At 40.2% G+C, this 15760-nt stretch overlaps 1 protein-coding gene across 31 annotated transcripts in view; it reads left to right on the top strand.

The window, feature by feature from the left end:
• The first annotated feature begins 2659 nt into the window (after positions 1 to 2659).
• The window catches only part of clasp2 (cytoplasmic linker associated protein 2), a 44346-nt gene continuing 31245 nt past the window's right edge, over positions 2660 to 15760 (top strand). For 21 of the 31 annotated variants that reach the window (XM_058377373.1, XM_058377401.1, XM_058377367.1 and 18 more), the window contains exons 1-7: positions 2661 to 3624; positions 5886 to 5964; positions 6423 to 6526; positions 6729 to 6820; positions 7834 to 7909; positions 8248 to 8345; positions 15242 to 15312. In XM_058377373.1, coding sequence (XP_058233356.1) covers positions 3427 to 3624; positions 5886 to 5964; positions 6423 to 6526; positions 6729 to 6820; positions 7834 to 7909; positions 8248 to 8345; positions 15242 to 15312 — 718 coding nt within the window. In that variant the 5' untranslated portion in view covers positions 2661 to 3426. Of the gene's footprint in view, positions 3625 to 5885; positions 5965 to 6422; positions 6527 to 6728; positions 6821 to 7833; positions 7910 to 8247; positions 8346 to 11831; positions 11966 to 15241; positions 15313 to 15760 lie in introns of those variants that run through there. The other 10 variants (XM_058377382.1, XM_058377381.1, XM_058377372.1 and 7 more) reach the window with 3 other exon arrangements.

Below are 15760 nucleotides of genomic sequence, written 5' to 3'. Positions count from 1 at the left end.
AACAGATTTGTTCTTTCTTTGTGCCGTTTCCAGGCTTTTACTGCACCTTGTTTCAGTTTTCTCTATGCTTTAGAGAGTTTCTCCCTTCAGTCTCCTGTTCAGAAAGAGAACAGCATGCTCAATGGGGTTAAGGTCTCCACTTTTCCCCTGATGAAGTTCTTTGTTGAGTTGGCACTGTCTTTTCGTGTCCTTCGTGATTAAGTTCCTCACTATTTGACTGGATGCTTTTCATTGTGAATTGGCAGACAAAACATTCCTGTACATTTCTGAATTTAATCATGAGTTAATTCATTGATAAAGCCCAAGCTGTATGACAATACCTCCACCATTGTCGACCGATGAGCTTCATATCTTGAATATCTTTCTACCCACACTGGCCTTACTTTGGTAGAGGTTAATCCTGGTTCAGGAGCTTTTGTAGCTCATCTCTTTATTTTTTTTTGTGAATTACAATCTGGCCTGATGATTCTTAGTGCTGGTTTATGTCTCTTGTTATAGCCTCTATATATTTCCGCTCTCAAAGTCTTCTTCAAATGGTGATTTGTGATATATTCACCCCTGCCATGTGAAGGTTGTTATTATGACACTGATTGTTCTTTTGGGGGTTTGTTTCTTCACTGCTCTCATAAAGTTTCCACCTGTTCCATTTCTGACCAGTTTTTTGTTTATGACAATCCAAATTGTTGTATTGGCCATTCCCGATGCTGGTGCAGTGGCTTGGGTTGATTTTCCTAGTTGAAGAATTGACATCTTTTGTCCTATATTTTGACCTTTTTTGTGACGTTAACTCAGAAGCATATAATTTTTTTTATATCAGTAATAAACCCATATGTGAACTATAAGGAAATATTTAACTGTATATTTTTTCAAAGCAGTTATAAAAGCTATTACCTGTTCTTTCATGATCTTTAACAGTGCAGACTCTATCTAAATAACATTTATTACATATGTATAATGACCAGTACAGCAGTACATATTGTTGGTAAGTTTAGCAGAATTGCTGCCTCATCTAGTACACCACCTGTACATCTGAATATTCATGCAGTTTCTCATTATTATGCATTCTGTGTAAACTCTAAAGACTGTTGAGTCTGAAATTCCCAGAACATTAGCAATATATGAAATACTCAAACCAGCCTGTCTGGCATTAACAACCCTGCCCCAAACCACAGATATCACACTTTTTCCTATTCTGAACTATAACTCTTGACCTGTATAAACATTCTGCATTGTGTTGAGTGAGTGTATGTGATCTCTGTTTTCACCACCTAGATCTTCAATGGCAAAGTTTTACCAGCAGATGGAGACAAACACAATGACAGATTAGTGTGGGTTTCTTGCTTTATAAATTGGGACATGTGAAAAGGGCACACACCCCAGCAGCAGGACCAGTATCTGCTCCTTTGTGTGAGGGGGAACAGGAGGAGCACTGCCAGAGCCCTGCAAAATGACCTCCAGAAGGCTACTGGTGTGGATGTTTCTGACCAAAATGTTAGAAACAGTCTTCATGAAGGTGGCATAAGAGCCTGACATCCACTAGTGGGACATGTGCTCACAGCCCAGCACCATGCAGCTCCATTTGCATTTGCCAGAGAACACCAGAATTGGCAGGTCCATCATTGGTGCCTCTGTTCTCTGCACACAGTCTGGTAGTGGTACCAAAGATGCCCTGATTCAGGTCTGGGTGGAGATCCTCCAGGACATCATCATCTGCCATCCCAGCAAGAGCATACCCAGACATTGTTAGGAGTGTGAAATACAGGCATGTAGGGGCCACACACCCATACTGTCATGCATGTTGGATCAGTGTGTAATTTCAATGTTTCACTTTTGATTTTGGGTTGATGATTTTAATTGAATTTTAATTGGCCATTGTCACATCATTTTGTTCTCGACGAATCTTAAAATTCTAAAAGTAAAGATTTTCAACTTGAATATTCGTTCTTTGAGATCCAATGTGAGATTTTAGTGTCCACTCAGTGTTTTGGGCAGGGATATATTAGGCAGCAAGTGAACATTTTGTCCTCAAAGTTGATGTGTTAGAAGCAAAAATGGGCAAGTGGATTTGAGTGAGTTTGGCGAAAAGGCCAAATTTTGGCTATGGCTAGATGACTGGATCAGAGCATCTCCAAAACTGCAGCTCTTGTGGGGTGTTCCCAGTCTGCAGTGGTCAGTATCTATGAAAAGTGGTCCAAGGAAGGAACAGTGGTGAACCGGCGATAGGGTCATGGGCGGCCAAGGCTCATTGATGCACGTGGGGAGTGAAGGCTGACCCGTGTGATCCGATCCAACCGAAGGGCTACTGTTGCTGAACATTGCTGGTTCTGATAGAAAGGTGTCAGAATACACAGTGACGGGTCAGGCAGCAAAAGTGGGACCAACACAATATTTAGGCAGATGGTCATAATGTTATGCCTGGTCGGTGTATATTTATAGTTGTAAATAGACCTCTCCACCAGCAGGGGGCTCTAGCCGGCTGTGAATCCCATCATCATTTACCAGACATATATAATAGTCGTTCGTAATTATGACAAAATATGAATTAATTAGTAACTGATATTTTAGTGCGATAATGCAGCATTGTGGGGATGTTTTCGTGTGACTATATTATATTTGTTCCGGCAATCCGGCGGACAGCTGTGCGGCGTTGAAGGACCCCGCGGCCTCTCGGCCCTGCTGTCCGTTTTGTTCATTAGCCTGCGCTGCTTGTACACAGCAGGCTGGTGTGCTGACCGGGGGAGGGCTGAGTGTGTGTGAGGGAGTGTGTGAGTGAGGGAGTGAGGGAGTGTGTGAGTGAGGCAGCTGTCGGAGTGTTGATTATTTTGGGATTAAGTGTAACCGAAAGCTGGGAGGAGAAGACAGCGCCACGGTTAGGGCACACCGGGGGTCCGCTCAGACAGGCAGCTGTGTGAAAAGCGGGCTTTTCTGAAAATGGAGGCGAGCAGTGAGGAGAGGCCAGGAGGCAGGCCCGGGGCCAAGCAGCCAGAAGTTTAGCCTTACAGCTAGCTAGCTAGCGTTTATTTCTTTAGCCGAGGTAAACACAGGTTCAGCTACCGAGGCTAACGAGAAACGATAGAGTTCCTCTGTTTGATGAGCATCTCTGAGGTCCGGGTACGATAGCGATGTGTGACTTGTTGGTATTTTGTTCTAGAGCCACTTTTGTTCATTTCAAACCTTTTAAACTTCTCTGAAGTTGTTTTGTGTTTTATTTCCGTGGGCTCCAAGTTCTGCATTTCATATTTCTCTGGACTGTACACGGTCGGCTCGTTTTATAGGCTGATCAAGCATTTTTTTTTTATTGTAAAAATATTGTGAGATTGTTTGGTATTTTTGTCGGATTTTCTCAGTTCCTGTAGACGGGACATCCTGACCTCAGCTCTCTGGACTTTTTAGTTTAGTGAGCAGCTTCGGCTTTGCTAGACAAGCATGGAGGAAAATGACAACATGGACTATTTTTACCAGCAAGTTTTGCAGAAGGACGTGAGCCGGAGGCTGCAGCTCGGTCCAGACCTCATCGACTACCTGAGTGACCCGCAGAGATCCTGTGACGTGGAGCAGGACAAATCTCGTCTGGATAAAACCATAGATGAGTTAACGGGCTGGGTCAACTCCAGCAACTATAAGGTACATGGTCATCTCCTCCGTGAATGTCTGCTGTATTCATTCAGTGTGATTTCAGGCTTGACCTGTGGGTTTATCTGTTAAGAGATGACTAGTTAACAGTAATCATTCACGCCTGCTGGTGTTTAGTTGTGACAAAAGCTGTAACTCTAACCAAAGTGCCTTTTATATCTCATCTGATCACAACATTTTAGATCATCTAGTCCTATGGCTCATTAGGAATGGTTTTCTCTAGAAGCTGCTTGTTCAGGTTGTCCTTCTGTCACTGCTGACATTTAGCCAGGTTTCACTGGACTAAGTGCACATTTTGCTTCACAAGGCCTTCAGCTTCAAATAGACAAGCTGGACAGTGTTCTATCATATCATATAATGCTGGTTCATTCATTATTTTCACTATTGATTTTTCTGTAAATGGAAATGGGGTGAGCATCTGAGGCTGGGGGATGGGACCAGGGTAGTATTGTTCTCTGGGTCTGGAGGAGACAGTGTTCATGTACACGCCTGTCTTTCATTTATAGATGATGAGGTTTTCTTATCTTTTTTTTAAAAAAACAAACAAAAAAAAACCCACCGATTTGATCCTCAGAATGAAGACCAGTATCGACTTTAAACACTGGATCTGCATCAGATTTGACGTTATTCAAGCTGATTTATGAGTCTGAGTTTTACGTAGAGAAATGGTGTAACGAAATTATCTTCGATAATTTTGTATGGACGTCATGGACAGGCATTCAGAAAGATAATGGTGAACCTTATTATGATTTGATAAGTAGTAATAATCCCTGGTGATCTCTGACATTTTTACCAACATTCCAGGAGCTGTAGGTTTAGGCCTTTTTCTGTTTAAAGATGGTCCACGAGACTCCTTTCAACTATTGTTATATCTTGGCAAACCAAAACGAGACCAAGCATTGGCTGAGTTTAAAATACAAGACCAATGATGATGTTTGTCTGAGGAGTAAGAAGGGGGCTTTAGCTAAATTATTGAGTTTCTAGCACAGGTATAAGTTATGTGTACATGTAATGGTTTTAAAATGAAGCGTGTGTAATGTTTGAATTTTTAATTAATGTTGTAATGTTGAATCCATGTGTACGTTTTGAAGACCGTCCCATCCCTGTCACTGATACAGAGATATAATTGCCTTAGTACACCTATGGCAGCTTTATTTAACAGACTACAGTCAAGATATCTTATGCCATTGGATAAAGACTCCCGATATCGGTATATGTGTTGATATCGTTTCCATAGTCCATATACTGATATTTAAGTGAAGCTTTGGTAGGTGAGATGTTTGTTTGTAGGAACTAGCTGCATGATATATTGCTCTGTAAATTTTTGTTTTGTTTTGTTTTGTTTTTCCAGAAAAAAATAATCAAAACCAAATATAGTGTGGATTTCTCCTTTCTCTGTACTCTCTGGCTTAGTAGAGTCTCGACACCTGCTGTTCAGTGATGCAGGTTTATCCTTGAACGCAGTGGTGGCTTCTAAGCCCGTCTGCCATGAATCGCATTATCCTTGTGAAGGGAGTTTGCAGTGTCTCTTTAACAACTTCATGCAGGTGTTTTTGCTATCAAAGAAGGCTTAAGAGCTGATCATTTCTCATGTCGGAGGTGGAAGCCGTACAGCATAATGGTTAATGACGCAAAATAAAGAGTCACAAGCCAAAACCGATGGATTGAGAGAAGTGTTATTTGACTGATATATGTGCCCGCATGCTGTATATACGTTCCATTGATGATTTTAGATTTCTGTTTAATGTGAAGCATGTGAAACCTCCGATGTTTCGTTAGCAAAGCAGAGGTATTCACACACAATTACCTGCCTGATCCCAGTCAGGATCCTCTTTGGATCCTTTGACTAAAATAGGTCATAACTGGAGCCGCAGGGATGTAGTGAATATTTGATTGTTTCTCTGGAATGTTAACTTCCATCCTGTACTGCCAAGAAACATATTGCAGCAATCCCAATGCAAGCCTCAAACACACACACAAATATTCAGAACCTTTCTTCCAGACATAACATTTGTCTACAGATATATCCAGAAGTCACTTGGTTTTATATTGAATTTGATAAAATGCTGAATTTGCATTCTTTTTCCATGGGAGGTGTTTTATATATATATGTGTGTGTGTGCGCGTGTATTTGTATTTGCTTTGGCTCACCTACCCTTGTGTGCATTTCAAACGTCTTTATGTAGGGGAAAAAATGTGAGAACAATTAGTCTGCATTTTCAGACGATTCGTGTCTCTTCATCTGATTTCAGGTTGCGTTGCTGGGCATCGATATTGTCAGCGCGTTTGTTGACCGGATGAGCGATCGCTTTCGAGGTTATGTGGGCACAGGTAAAGTGTGTTCTTGTACATATGACAGCATACCGTGGATATGAATTGAAATCTTTATTAGAACAATGTGAAAATGATCCCATTATAAGCTGTTTTCAGTAGAAAGGGGAATACCATAATGACTCAATACCCATAAGATGACATAATGTTCAGATGAATGCCACTCTCTCAGCTGTCTTGGCTGCCCTCCCTCTTTTTTTACCAAGGAAACAGCTTGTTTTGTTAGTAACAGAGCAATCCCCCCACACACACACACGGCCTCATTCCTCTCTGGAATCGTAGACTACACAAGAGCCTGGAAAATTAAGGATACAGATGATCTAATCCAGTTGATCCTACCCCTGATCCTCCGTTACATCTACCCTGTGCTTTAAATGTTTAAATGACCCTTGAATACTGGGTTTTTTTTAGATAGAATATTCCTACTTAATTTCTCCCTCTCTTGCTCCCACCCCCAGTGGTCCCAGCTTTAGTGGATCGTCTGGGTGATGGGAAAGATCAGGTACGAGATCAGGCACAGATGCTCATTCTCAAGCTGATGGAGGAGGCAGCCACTCCCATGGTTAGTAACTCTTCTTGCTGTCTCGCTATCTTTTTTGTTTCTTCACCCGCGTAAAGTGATACACTGTGAGAAACAACAAACAAAACTGCATACGCCTTCACTTCTCTTTCTGTGACCTCTAACAGCCCATCCTCCTTTTCTTTTTTGTCTTGTTCCTGTTTCACTACACTTAATGATTCATTCTCTCTCTGTGTCTGTGCAGTACGTTTGGGAGAGGTTGTTCCCTGGCTTCAAACACAAGAACTTCCGAAGCAGAGAAGGACTGTGTCTGTGCGTGGTCGCCACACTCAACGCGTGAGTCTTTCAACACTCTCTGCTCTGTAGTGTGTAGCCTGAGGGGTGCACCAGGGGGCAGTGTGCTCCATATCCCACTGCTGAGTTCCAGAAGACACACTGAACCAGTATGGCATGCACCAAGAGGGTGGAATGCTTTTGATTTTTGATAAGGCTATATAAAGTAGATGTTGTAGATACTAACGTGCAACTTTTGCATCATATACTGTTTTTAATTTCCATGTTTGTGCTTTTGTGTGTGCATGGTTCTGTAATGCATGCTGTATTAGTCCCACACAAACCACACTACTCAAACTCGACACCTATATTTACTCTCACAGTCTTGGCACCAGCCCAGTAGTCTGAGGTAATCCTCTTACCTGTGTGCTTTTCTTAATGTATAGCTCCATAGAGTCTGTGTGTAGACCAGGGGTTGTGTCACAGACAAATGAGTTATTTAGAGTTTTTCCACTAGACCATGTGGCCTGATAAAAATACAGTAAACGTTAAATTAGATCTTAAGGCCCTCTAAGTTTTGAAGAGCAGTGTGGGTATATTATGGCACCATTTGAGGCTATATATGAATTCAGACACGTCATTCAAGCACCTAGGTGATGATAAAGTCACATGCACATGTAAGAGTGCAAAATACTCCATCTTGCTGCTTGAATATTCTGATGTATCGAGTGCCCATTATCATATCTATACTCTTTCTAGCATGAAGGCATGCATTGTTACATGTCATTTCTGTTTCAGGTATTTAGTTACCTGTTGCTGTGAAAACTGTGATTTAAAATATTGACATAAAATAAATCTCATTCGTGTCTATGCTTAAGGCTTCTGTTTATATTTCTGTGGTCCAAACCAAACACAGCTACTAAAGCATGTGTGATTTCAGCTGAGGTTGTGGCTTCAGTTGTTGGGCAGGACCGACTTTTTCATTACAACTTACCGACCTACCTTTCATTTACCTTGCGGATAAATAGTCTAAAATGATTGTAGTAACTGTGATCCTCTTTGTCTTTCTGTTTCAGATACGGTGCCCAGCCATTGAGTCTGAGTAAATTTGTACCGCATCTGTGTACACTGACAGGAGACCAGAACCCTCAAGTAAGAGTTTGTTTTTCTATGGGCTTTCCATGTTTCTGTTTGTACTGATGTTTGAGTATTTAGTGCAGTGGGAGCTGCTGCTGGGAACCAGATCACCCAGTGAGAGCAGGATTACGGAGTAAGAAAGTGAGCTTGTAATTTGTGGGAGGGTTAAATAATGGGAAGGATAAATAATGAGGTGACTTCAGGATGCCATCTAATGTTTAGGTTAAACCCTCAGTAGGAGTCGGTAAAGTAGGCGAGAAAGCTGGAATGTGTGCAGGTCTGGGTGTGTTTGTGATGTTTCATCATTTTTATTTTGAAGTCGGCGAGTATTTGCAAGTGTGTGTGTCCTGCAGGTACGGGAGACCGCTATAACAGCTCTGGTTGAGGTGTATCGGCATGTAGGCGAGCGAGTGAGGGCAGACCTTGGCAAGAGAGGACTGCCAGCTGCACGGTCAGTCTGTTTCTCTGTCTTTCACTCACATGCACACACAAATCTCAGAAATGCATAGAATACTGGTATTTTATGTTATTTATTTTATGTTTTATATTATTTAGGTTCACTTAGCAAGCTCAACACTTGTATATATTTAAATGAAGCAGTACAGTAGACTGGGCAATACCACAGATTTACCACCATCTTTTTACATTATTTTTATGTGCATCCCTTAACAGTTACTTCTTTTATGTTGAATGTTGCATTTATAGCCTGAGTCAACTTTTTAAGGATAAACCAGAACAAACAAATTCCCTTGTGTTTCCCATGACATTCACCTTCCATCTTGGTCACAGAAAATACTAAGATTTTAAGATATAAATTTAACCTCCACCGCTCATATCACACTTGGAAATCTTGATCCTTGCACAGTAGAAATTAGGGCACAACTAACAACAAACTGTTCTTGCTAAGCATCTAGGTCAAGTCCGGACAATTTATGGGACTAGATAGTATGTTTCAGTCTATATACACCGATCAGGCATAACATTATGAGCAGTGAGAGGTGAAGTGAATAACACTGATTATTTTGCTCATCATGGCACCTGTTAGTGGGTGGGATATATTAGAGGCAGCAAGTAAACATTTTTGTCCTCAAAGTTGATGTGTTAGAAGCAGGAAAAATGGGCAAGCGCAAGGATTTGAGCGAGTTTGACAAGGACCAAATTGTGATGGCTAGACGACTGGATCAGAGCATCTCCACAACTGCAGCTCTTGTGGGATGTTCCCAGTCTGCAGTGGTCAGTATCTATCAAAAGTTTCCTTTAAGACCTGATAGTATCCTGCAAATTACAGGAATTAAAGAATCTGCTGCTAATACCTTGGTGCCAGATCCCACAGCACACCTTCAGGGATCTAGTGGAGTCCATGTCTTGAGGGGTCAGGGCTGCAAAAGGGGGACTGACACAGTATCAGGCAGGTCATAATGTATTGCCTGATCAGTGTTCCCTTTAATAAAAATAGCAAAAAAAAAAAAAAAAATAGGTGCAATTCAGAAGAATCTGTGATCTGGAGGAAGTAGGAAGAATGGGGACGTTTGCACAAGCAGCTGATGGTTAAATAAAGCTCATGTGGCCCAAAATGAAGTTGTGTCCTTACGAGTCAGGCAGCAGTGTTGTAAGATTACAGTGTGCAAAACATGAACAGTAGCAATTACAGCGTAAACATGTTAGTTACATTTGCACTGCGTCACCTCCAGTGTATGTTGGTGTAGCCAAGAAATAGATAGCTCAGTGATGGAGAAGGACCACCGCTGAGTGGATGATGTTTGCTATCATTATCAGCACAGCACTGACCCGGACAACGGGCCTCATTCATTAGCCTCTTATTTACATGTTTACAAGCTTGGTTTAACGCAACTATTTAAACACAATGTTAATGTTTCAGAGACTTTGATTTTCTTCACACTTGCTTGTGAATGTTGTTGAATGCCAATCACTTGCAAGTTTCCAAGCGCATGCACAGTTAATTTGCATAAAAGTTTAGGAGCACAGACAGTGCAGGGATGAAATGTTCGACCCCCGAATAAACCTGAAAAGCAAGTGGAAATTACTTTATATTATTATTAGATTTTTTTATTAGATACCTTGTATATTATTGCAATAGAGCCATTATGCCAATAAAAATATTTAACAATATCAGTGGGTGTCAATGGGATTTGTTTATGGCTATGCACAAACAGACCAGTCCATACTTCGCTTATAAGACATCATTTCTTATATCATGTTTAAATGGTTACTTTTGTTTGTCTTCATGTTTGGGCTTGTGTTTTGGCTCAATTTTTGTATTCTGTGATCTTTAATCTCCAACCTAGTGAACTGTAACGATGCGTTTTTCATTGACACCAAAGCACTTGTGTAGGTTGTACTGGATAAAAGTGTCTGACCGAAACTGTGAACATAACGGCAATAAGCAATTTAACCATAACCATATATACTATATTTAAAAGAGCAGCACATTTAGTGTGCCTAAACTTATACCCAGAAACGGGAGTATAATACGCTCAATCTTATTCATATTCAGCTTCATGTGAGGTATGGACACAATGTAAAATGAGAAGTACTGCATACAAAAGTGTGAGTTTGCATGAACAGTAGTGCAATTTAGAATGTGGAAGTGAGTGTCCAGGGTGGGAGGGGGTCATTGCTGTATCAGATCACATCAGTGCAACGAATATCTACATGCCTGGATTATTGTTGTACTGGGACAGGTCCACTATGTCTATACCATAAAGTCAGCAGTAGTCTTATACTGTGTTTGAGGTGAGCCTTTTTCTACATAAATCACAAACTTTCTCAGATATTTCTGGATCGTAGGTTGAGTCTCTCTCTCTCTCACAGCCATAATCGATGCAAAACCCAGGCCTTTACCTGCTCAGTGTAATGTGGATTTTGCGAGGTGATGCATGCCTGCTGTGGAGCTTTAGTGCTGATTTACAGAAATACTACAGGCTGTTTAATGTGGTGGGATATATTCAGAGGATTGAGGGTTTTGTTTATTTTGAGAGTATGGTACACAAAGTTTACCACCGCTGTGTAATCATGCTTTAGCTATTTATGACTTTCTTGTAAGTGTGTGTGTGTGAAGACTGCAGACCGTCACCTTTGTCAAATATATGTGTGTGTTGCGCTCATGACCACGAAACACTGCATTGTTCTGTCTGTCTTGAACAATGCAGCTGCTCAAGAAGTTAAGACTGAATGTTAAGGATTTAGTAAAGTGGTGATAATGTAATGTATTCATCAGGCTTGGGCTAATAGATTGAACATGCCACATACTGAAGTGTGGAATTTCCTATCAGGGCGTCTTTGTCTGAAACGATCCTACTTTCAAACCCGTTTCTCCTACTTTAACAACTTTTATGGTAATGACGATAATATACACCATATCTGCTTTACCCCAAATAACATCTTATACATCTGATACGTTACTTACGTTATTTACTTAGGATACGTAACCTTTGGGAACATGTGCATGTCGATGTGTTTTTGTCCTGCGCAGTCGCGATTACAATTCTGCTGCATCCTGACATGCTGATATGGTATTATCTGATTATCCAGAAAATGAGGAAAGTGCATGTGTATGCCATAATACCTCTGGTTTCATGGAGTGTGTGCGTATTAGACAGAAAGTAGGCCATAGGGAAAGCGTGAGGATAACTGAGGAGGAGAAGAAACATCTTGTTGACTTGGTTACAGACTGAAAGGCTGGACTTACAGAACGTGCCAATCACAACAAGAGTAAGGTTGAATGACGTGGCTAGACCAAAGGAAGCTGAAGGAGGGAGGAAGGACAGTATGAGAAAGGGGTGTGTGTGTATGTGTGTGTGTGTGTGTGTGTGTGTTGGGGGGGGGAGGGGCAGGCTCATTCGTCTCGTTTCCAAGCTGCTGTCCCCTCCCACTGGTGTATGTTCCAATGAGGAGGCTATGTAAAGGGGAACTGAATCCCTTGGCCGTCACACACATACTGCTATGCAGTTTCTCTGTCCTGTGGACACGCACATGCAGGATACTCAGTAGGAGTTTGCTGCTTTTTTTAATCCTCTTCACATACAAAGCAAGATCAAGATGTCTGTGCAGGTGGGTGGGATCATTTTTGCTCCCTGACCCTTTTTAAAAAACCCTTTTGTTACGTGTTTCTTCACATTGCCGTTTTTTGCCGTAGTGAGAGGCTTTAGCGTTTAGTGTTTCTGAGCCCCATTAAAGGCTTCCTGTTCGCTTTCTCCCTGTCTTTAACACCATTTTGGAGACAAAGGGTAAGAACTGCACAGGGGCTGCACTGAATAGGAACAGGGGAAGCGGCTGTGACCGTGTGCATGCGCGGATTGCATTTCTGCGTATGCGAGGATAACATGGCTGATCTGTATCGTCTGTGATCATTTTAACAGACGTGCGCTCAGTCCTTCAGTACACCCTTGCATGAATAAGCATGGAGTAGCACACCACACCGTGTGCTGAAACTCCTCCAGGAGATCAATAACATTTCTTTCTTGAATTTTGGTTTGTCTTAATAAGGGCTGAATACTGCATGCATTATTGCCTGCTGTTTTTTTTTCCTTCATGCCATCTTTTGATTGATTGATTTAATATTGTTTGCAGCTTGCGCCTATTTCCATTGGTTGAATGCGCTCTCTTTAAATGCTTTATAAATATTGTCAATGCAATGTCAGTTTTCGGGATGTGTTTAGGGCATAGTAGACATGTCGAGGCGTTAAGATATCAGGATGTGGATATTATTTATTTGTTTAAATATTAACAGTATATCAATTGACACTACACACTTAATGAATGCCATATACATGTGAGACTCATCCAATGCGGTGAAAATGAAAAAGACCGTTTCATTTAAATGCCTGAGTGTTATGTCATAGTTTATGTTTATATAATGTACTCATGCTTGAATGGACAGCATGGGATAGATTTCTGCCTGATACGTGAGAAACCCTGTTTAGGAGATTAGCTCCCATTTCAGTAATACATCAGTTCACCAGCTGATTTAAATAGACAGTAGTTACAGACAACTATTACCAGTCTAACTGCTGCCCAAAGGGAGGCTGCGGTCATCTGAGTGTATTAAAGTACTGTTTCTTGATAAAGATAAATGTTAAGTTAGCGTTAGGGTTAGTTCTTAGGGTTAAGTGTTATTTGATTTTAATAGCACTGAGATGCAGTAGAGAGCACAGCCTACCACTTTCAGTTTTGGTGCTCAGTTTTAGTCCCACATCCATTAGGAGATGGGAGTTGTGTAACTACAGTGACTTGAAACCATAGCTGTCTCTAGAGAGCTGTTTATTTTTTTTCAGTGTGCATTTGCGTGCCAAGGGTTTTAGGTGAATTGGAACACAGTAATTTAAGAAAATTTTTTGTATGTTGGGTTTTTTTTTATTATTATTATTTATAGTATAGTATAAAGATCCTGAGTCAGTGCTTCAGTGATTTCTTGGAACAGTTAGAGCTGCATTTTGGCTGCATGGCTGCATAAGATTGTATTAACTTTGCATATTCGATGTAATATTGACTGGGTGTTTTTTTTTTTTTTCATCCTGCACGGTGTGGATTGTCAGGTTAAAAGATAAATGTGTTCCTTAGTCGGAGTTTTCTGCTGTTGGGTGCAGGTTATATTGACAGTTTTCATGAATTGTACACTCACCTTGCCATCACCTTGGCAGACTTAAGAGACTCTACTAAACATCATGGGAATCAGCGCTGTTTTATTCTTTTTCATGATGAGAATCAGACCTGAGCTTATGACAGAAATAAATAATAATAGGACTTTTAGAGAATTTTTTTCCATGTCTTTGTAAACCACTAAATTATGTGAGAGCTGTGTAGGCATATTAAAAATGTATATAAAAATATATAAATTCTACTCTACTTCAGTCAGGGTAGCTTTTCTTAAATTGTTGTACAGATTTTTTTTACAGACTACCACAGTTGCATGAAAGTAAGGCATTAAAGATGCCAATACATCACACAAGTGGCACAACAGAAAAGTGCACACCCTGCACACATCAGGAGATTGTGAGCTCGAATCCCAGTGATGCCGCAGCAGTCAGTGGGAGGCGAGGGAGCAATGACTGGCACAAGCCAGTTGTGGGTGATTGTGAGCTCAGGATGCAGAAGAACGGGAGATGATGCTTTTTTTTCTCCCGAGTGTGTGTTAAACATCTCTGTGCTGCAGATTGAGTTGTGCCTGGGTTAATGTGTTTTGAAGGAAGTACATGATGGTCTTCACCCTCATTAACTGTTGTGTGAAGTGGCAGTTGAGGAGAAACAGAATAGATCTTATATTTTATCTTTCTATGTTTCTTCATCTGTTACATCCAATACATTTAATCTTGTACATGTTTTAGCAGCTGTAAACCTTTTCCTCACCTCCTTCACATCACTTAATCTGTTCATTTTAATAACAATTAAAAGTTCTGTACAGCAAAAAGCCCAAAGCCTCCAAAAAGTTTTTGCAAAACAGATCTTTATTTCTGATTTAAGTTATTTATTTATTTATTTATTTATGAAACCGTCTTTTATTCTGTATATTCATCATACTAGTCCCTAAGAGTAAATCCAGAATATAGAAAAATTAATGTATTGGAACCACTGCCTTAATATAAACCTGTAATAAAACCTGTTATAGAAAATGATTCAAAATTTTCCTCCCAGTCAGAATAGAGAGTTCAGTAGCGAATTCAAATAGTATAAGATATTATAATAGCAGGGAAATAATTTGCTGCTAACTGGACATATTATTTATAAGGTTTTTTTTGCCAGGTTCCATTTTATATTTACAACAATTTATTTATTTATTTATTTATTTATTTAACAAACAGCATGATTGTGTGAACTTTTTAGAGCGATTGAAGTAACACTGATATACAGGAAATGACCAATAATTTTCATTCAGTTTCTGTGGTTAAACCATTCTCTCTGTTAAACACAGCAGAAATAATTCACGTGCAATACATAAAATTTACGCTGTGTCAAGTCGAAACTTCAGGCTCATCAGAGCTGTTAGCTTGAAATTAAAACAATCTGAATTTACTTATGCCCTTTTCATTTATTTATGTATATCTCTAAAGTGGGTCCAAAAATGTTCTGATTGCAAATGAATACCATAGAGGATATTTCTGAATATAGTAGATAAAATATACTCCCTCTCAGGAGGCTTTTCAGTGTTTAGGTTCATTAGATTTGTACTTCAGTTTTAATATCTAACAAGATTTTTTTTTTTTCCTGACAGTGGTTGTGTTTGGTATTATGACCACGCATCACTGACTGAGAATAGTGGCCTTCATCTATGTTGTCTATGTGGTCAGTAAGATTAATGGCTTTATCTTTTTCTGTTTGTTTTTAATACAGATTGCAGACCATTTTAGGCCGATTTGATGAAGTGTTGAACTCTGGAAACATGGCTCTCAGCCTGAGTCAAGGTAAGTCGAAGTTGAATGATGGATCTGTTGTTGTTTACGATTACATAAGTTCTTTCTCCAATTAAAAATTCTTTGGCATCTTTTATTTCTTTGGAACAAACACTGAATACAAGCAGGATGTCACTGTGAATGGATAAGCTCAGATTTGACCTTGGTCTGAAACAAACAGTAGGATGTATGGGCAGGTGTTCAGAGAGCAGCATGGGAATTTGATTTATTCAGGGGCAATTCACAAGCCTAGATGCCCGGGATAAGCATACAAGCAGAGTCCAGGTTATTCGTTTTTATTTGTAGTTAACAAAAACGACAAATTACTCCATATTAGTTATGTTTTCATTTTATTTAGTATGTCGATGTTTGAGCTTGATTCATATCTCTGCTGTAACTTTTGCTTGCTGTGAGTCTCCAAATCCCGCTGCATGTTAACATATCAGTACACACATCGGCT

This window comes from Hemibagrus wyckioides, linkage group LG24, assembly GCF_019097595.1.
Source record: "Hemibagrus wyckioides isolate EC202008001 linkage group LG24, SWU_Hwy_1.0, whole genome shotgun sequence".
Classification (NCBI taxonomy): Eukaryota; Metazoa; Chordata; class Actinopteri; order Siluriformes; family Bagridae; genus Hemibagrus; species Hemibagrus wyckioides.
This window is presented reverse-complemented; position numbering and strand designations above follow the sequence as displayed.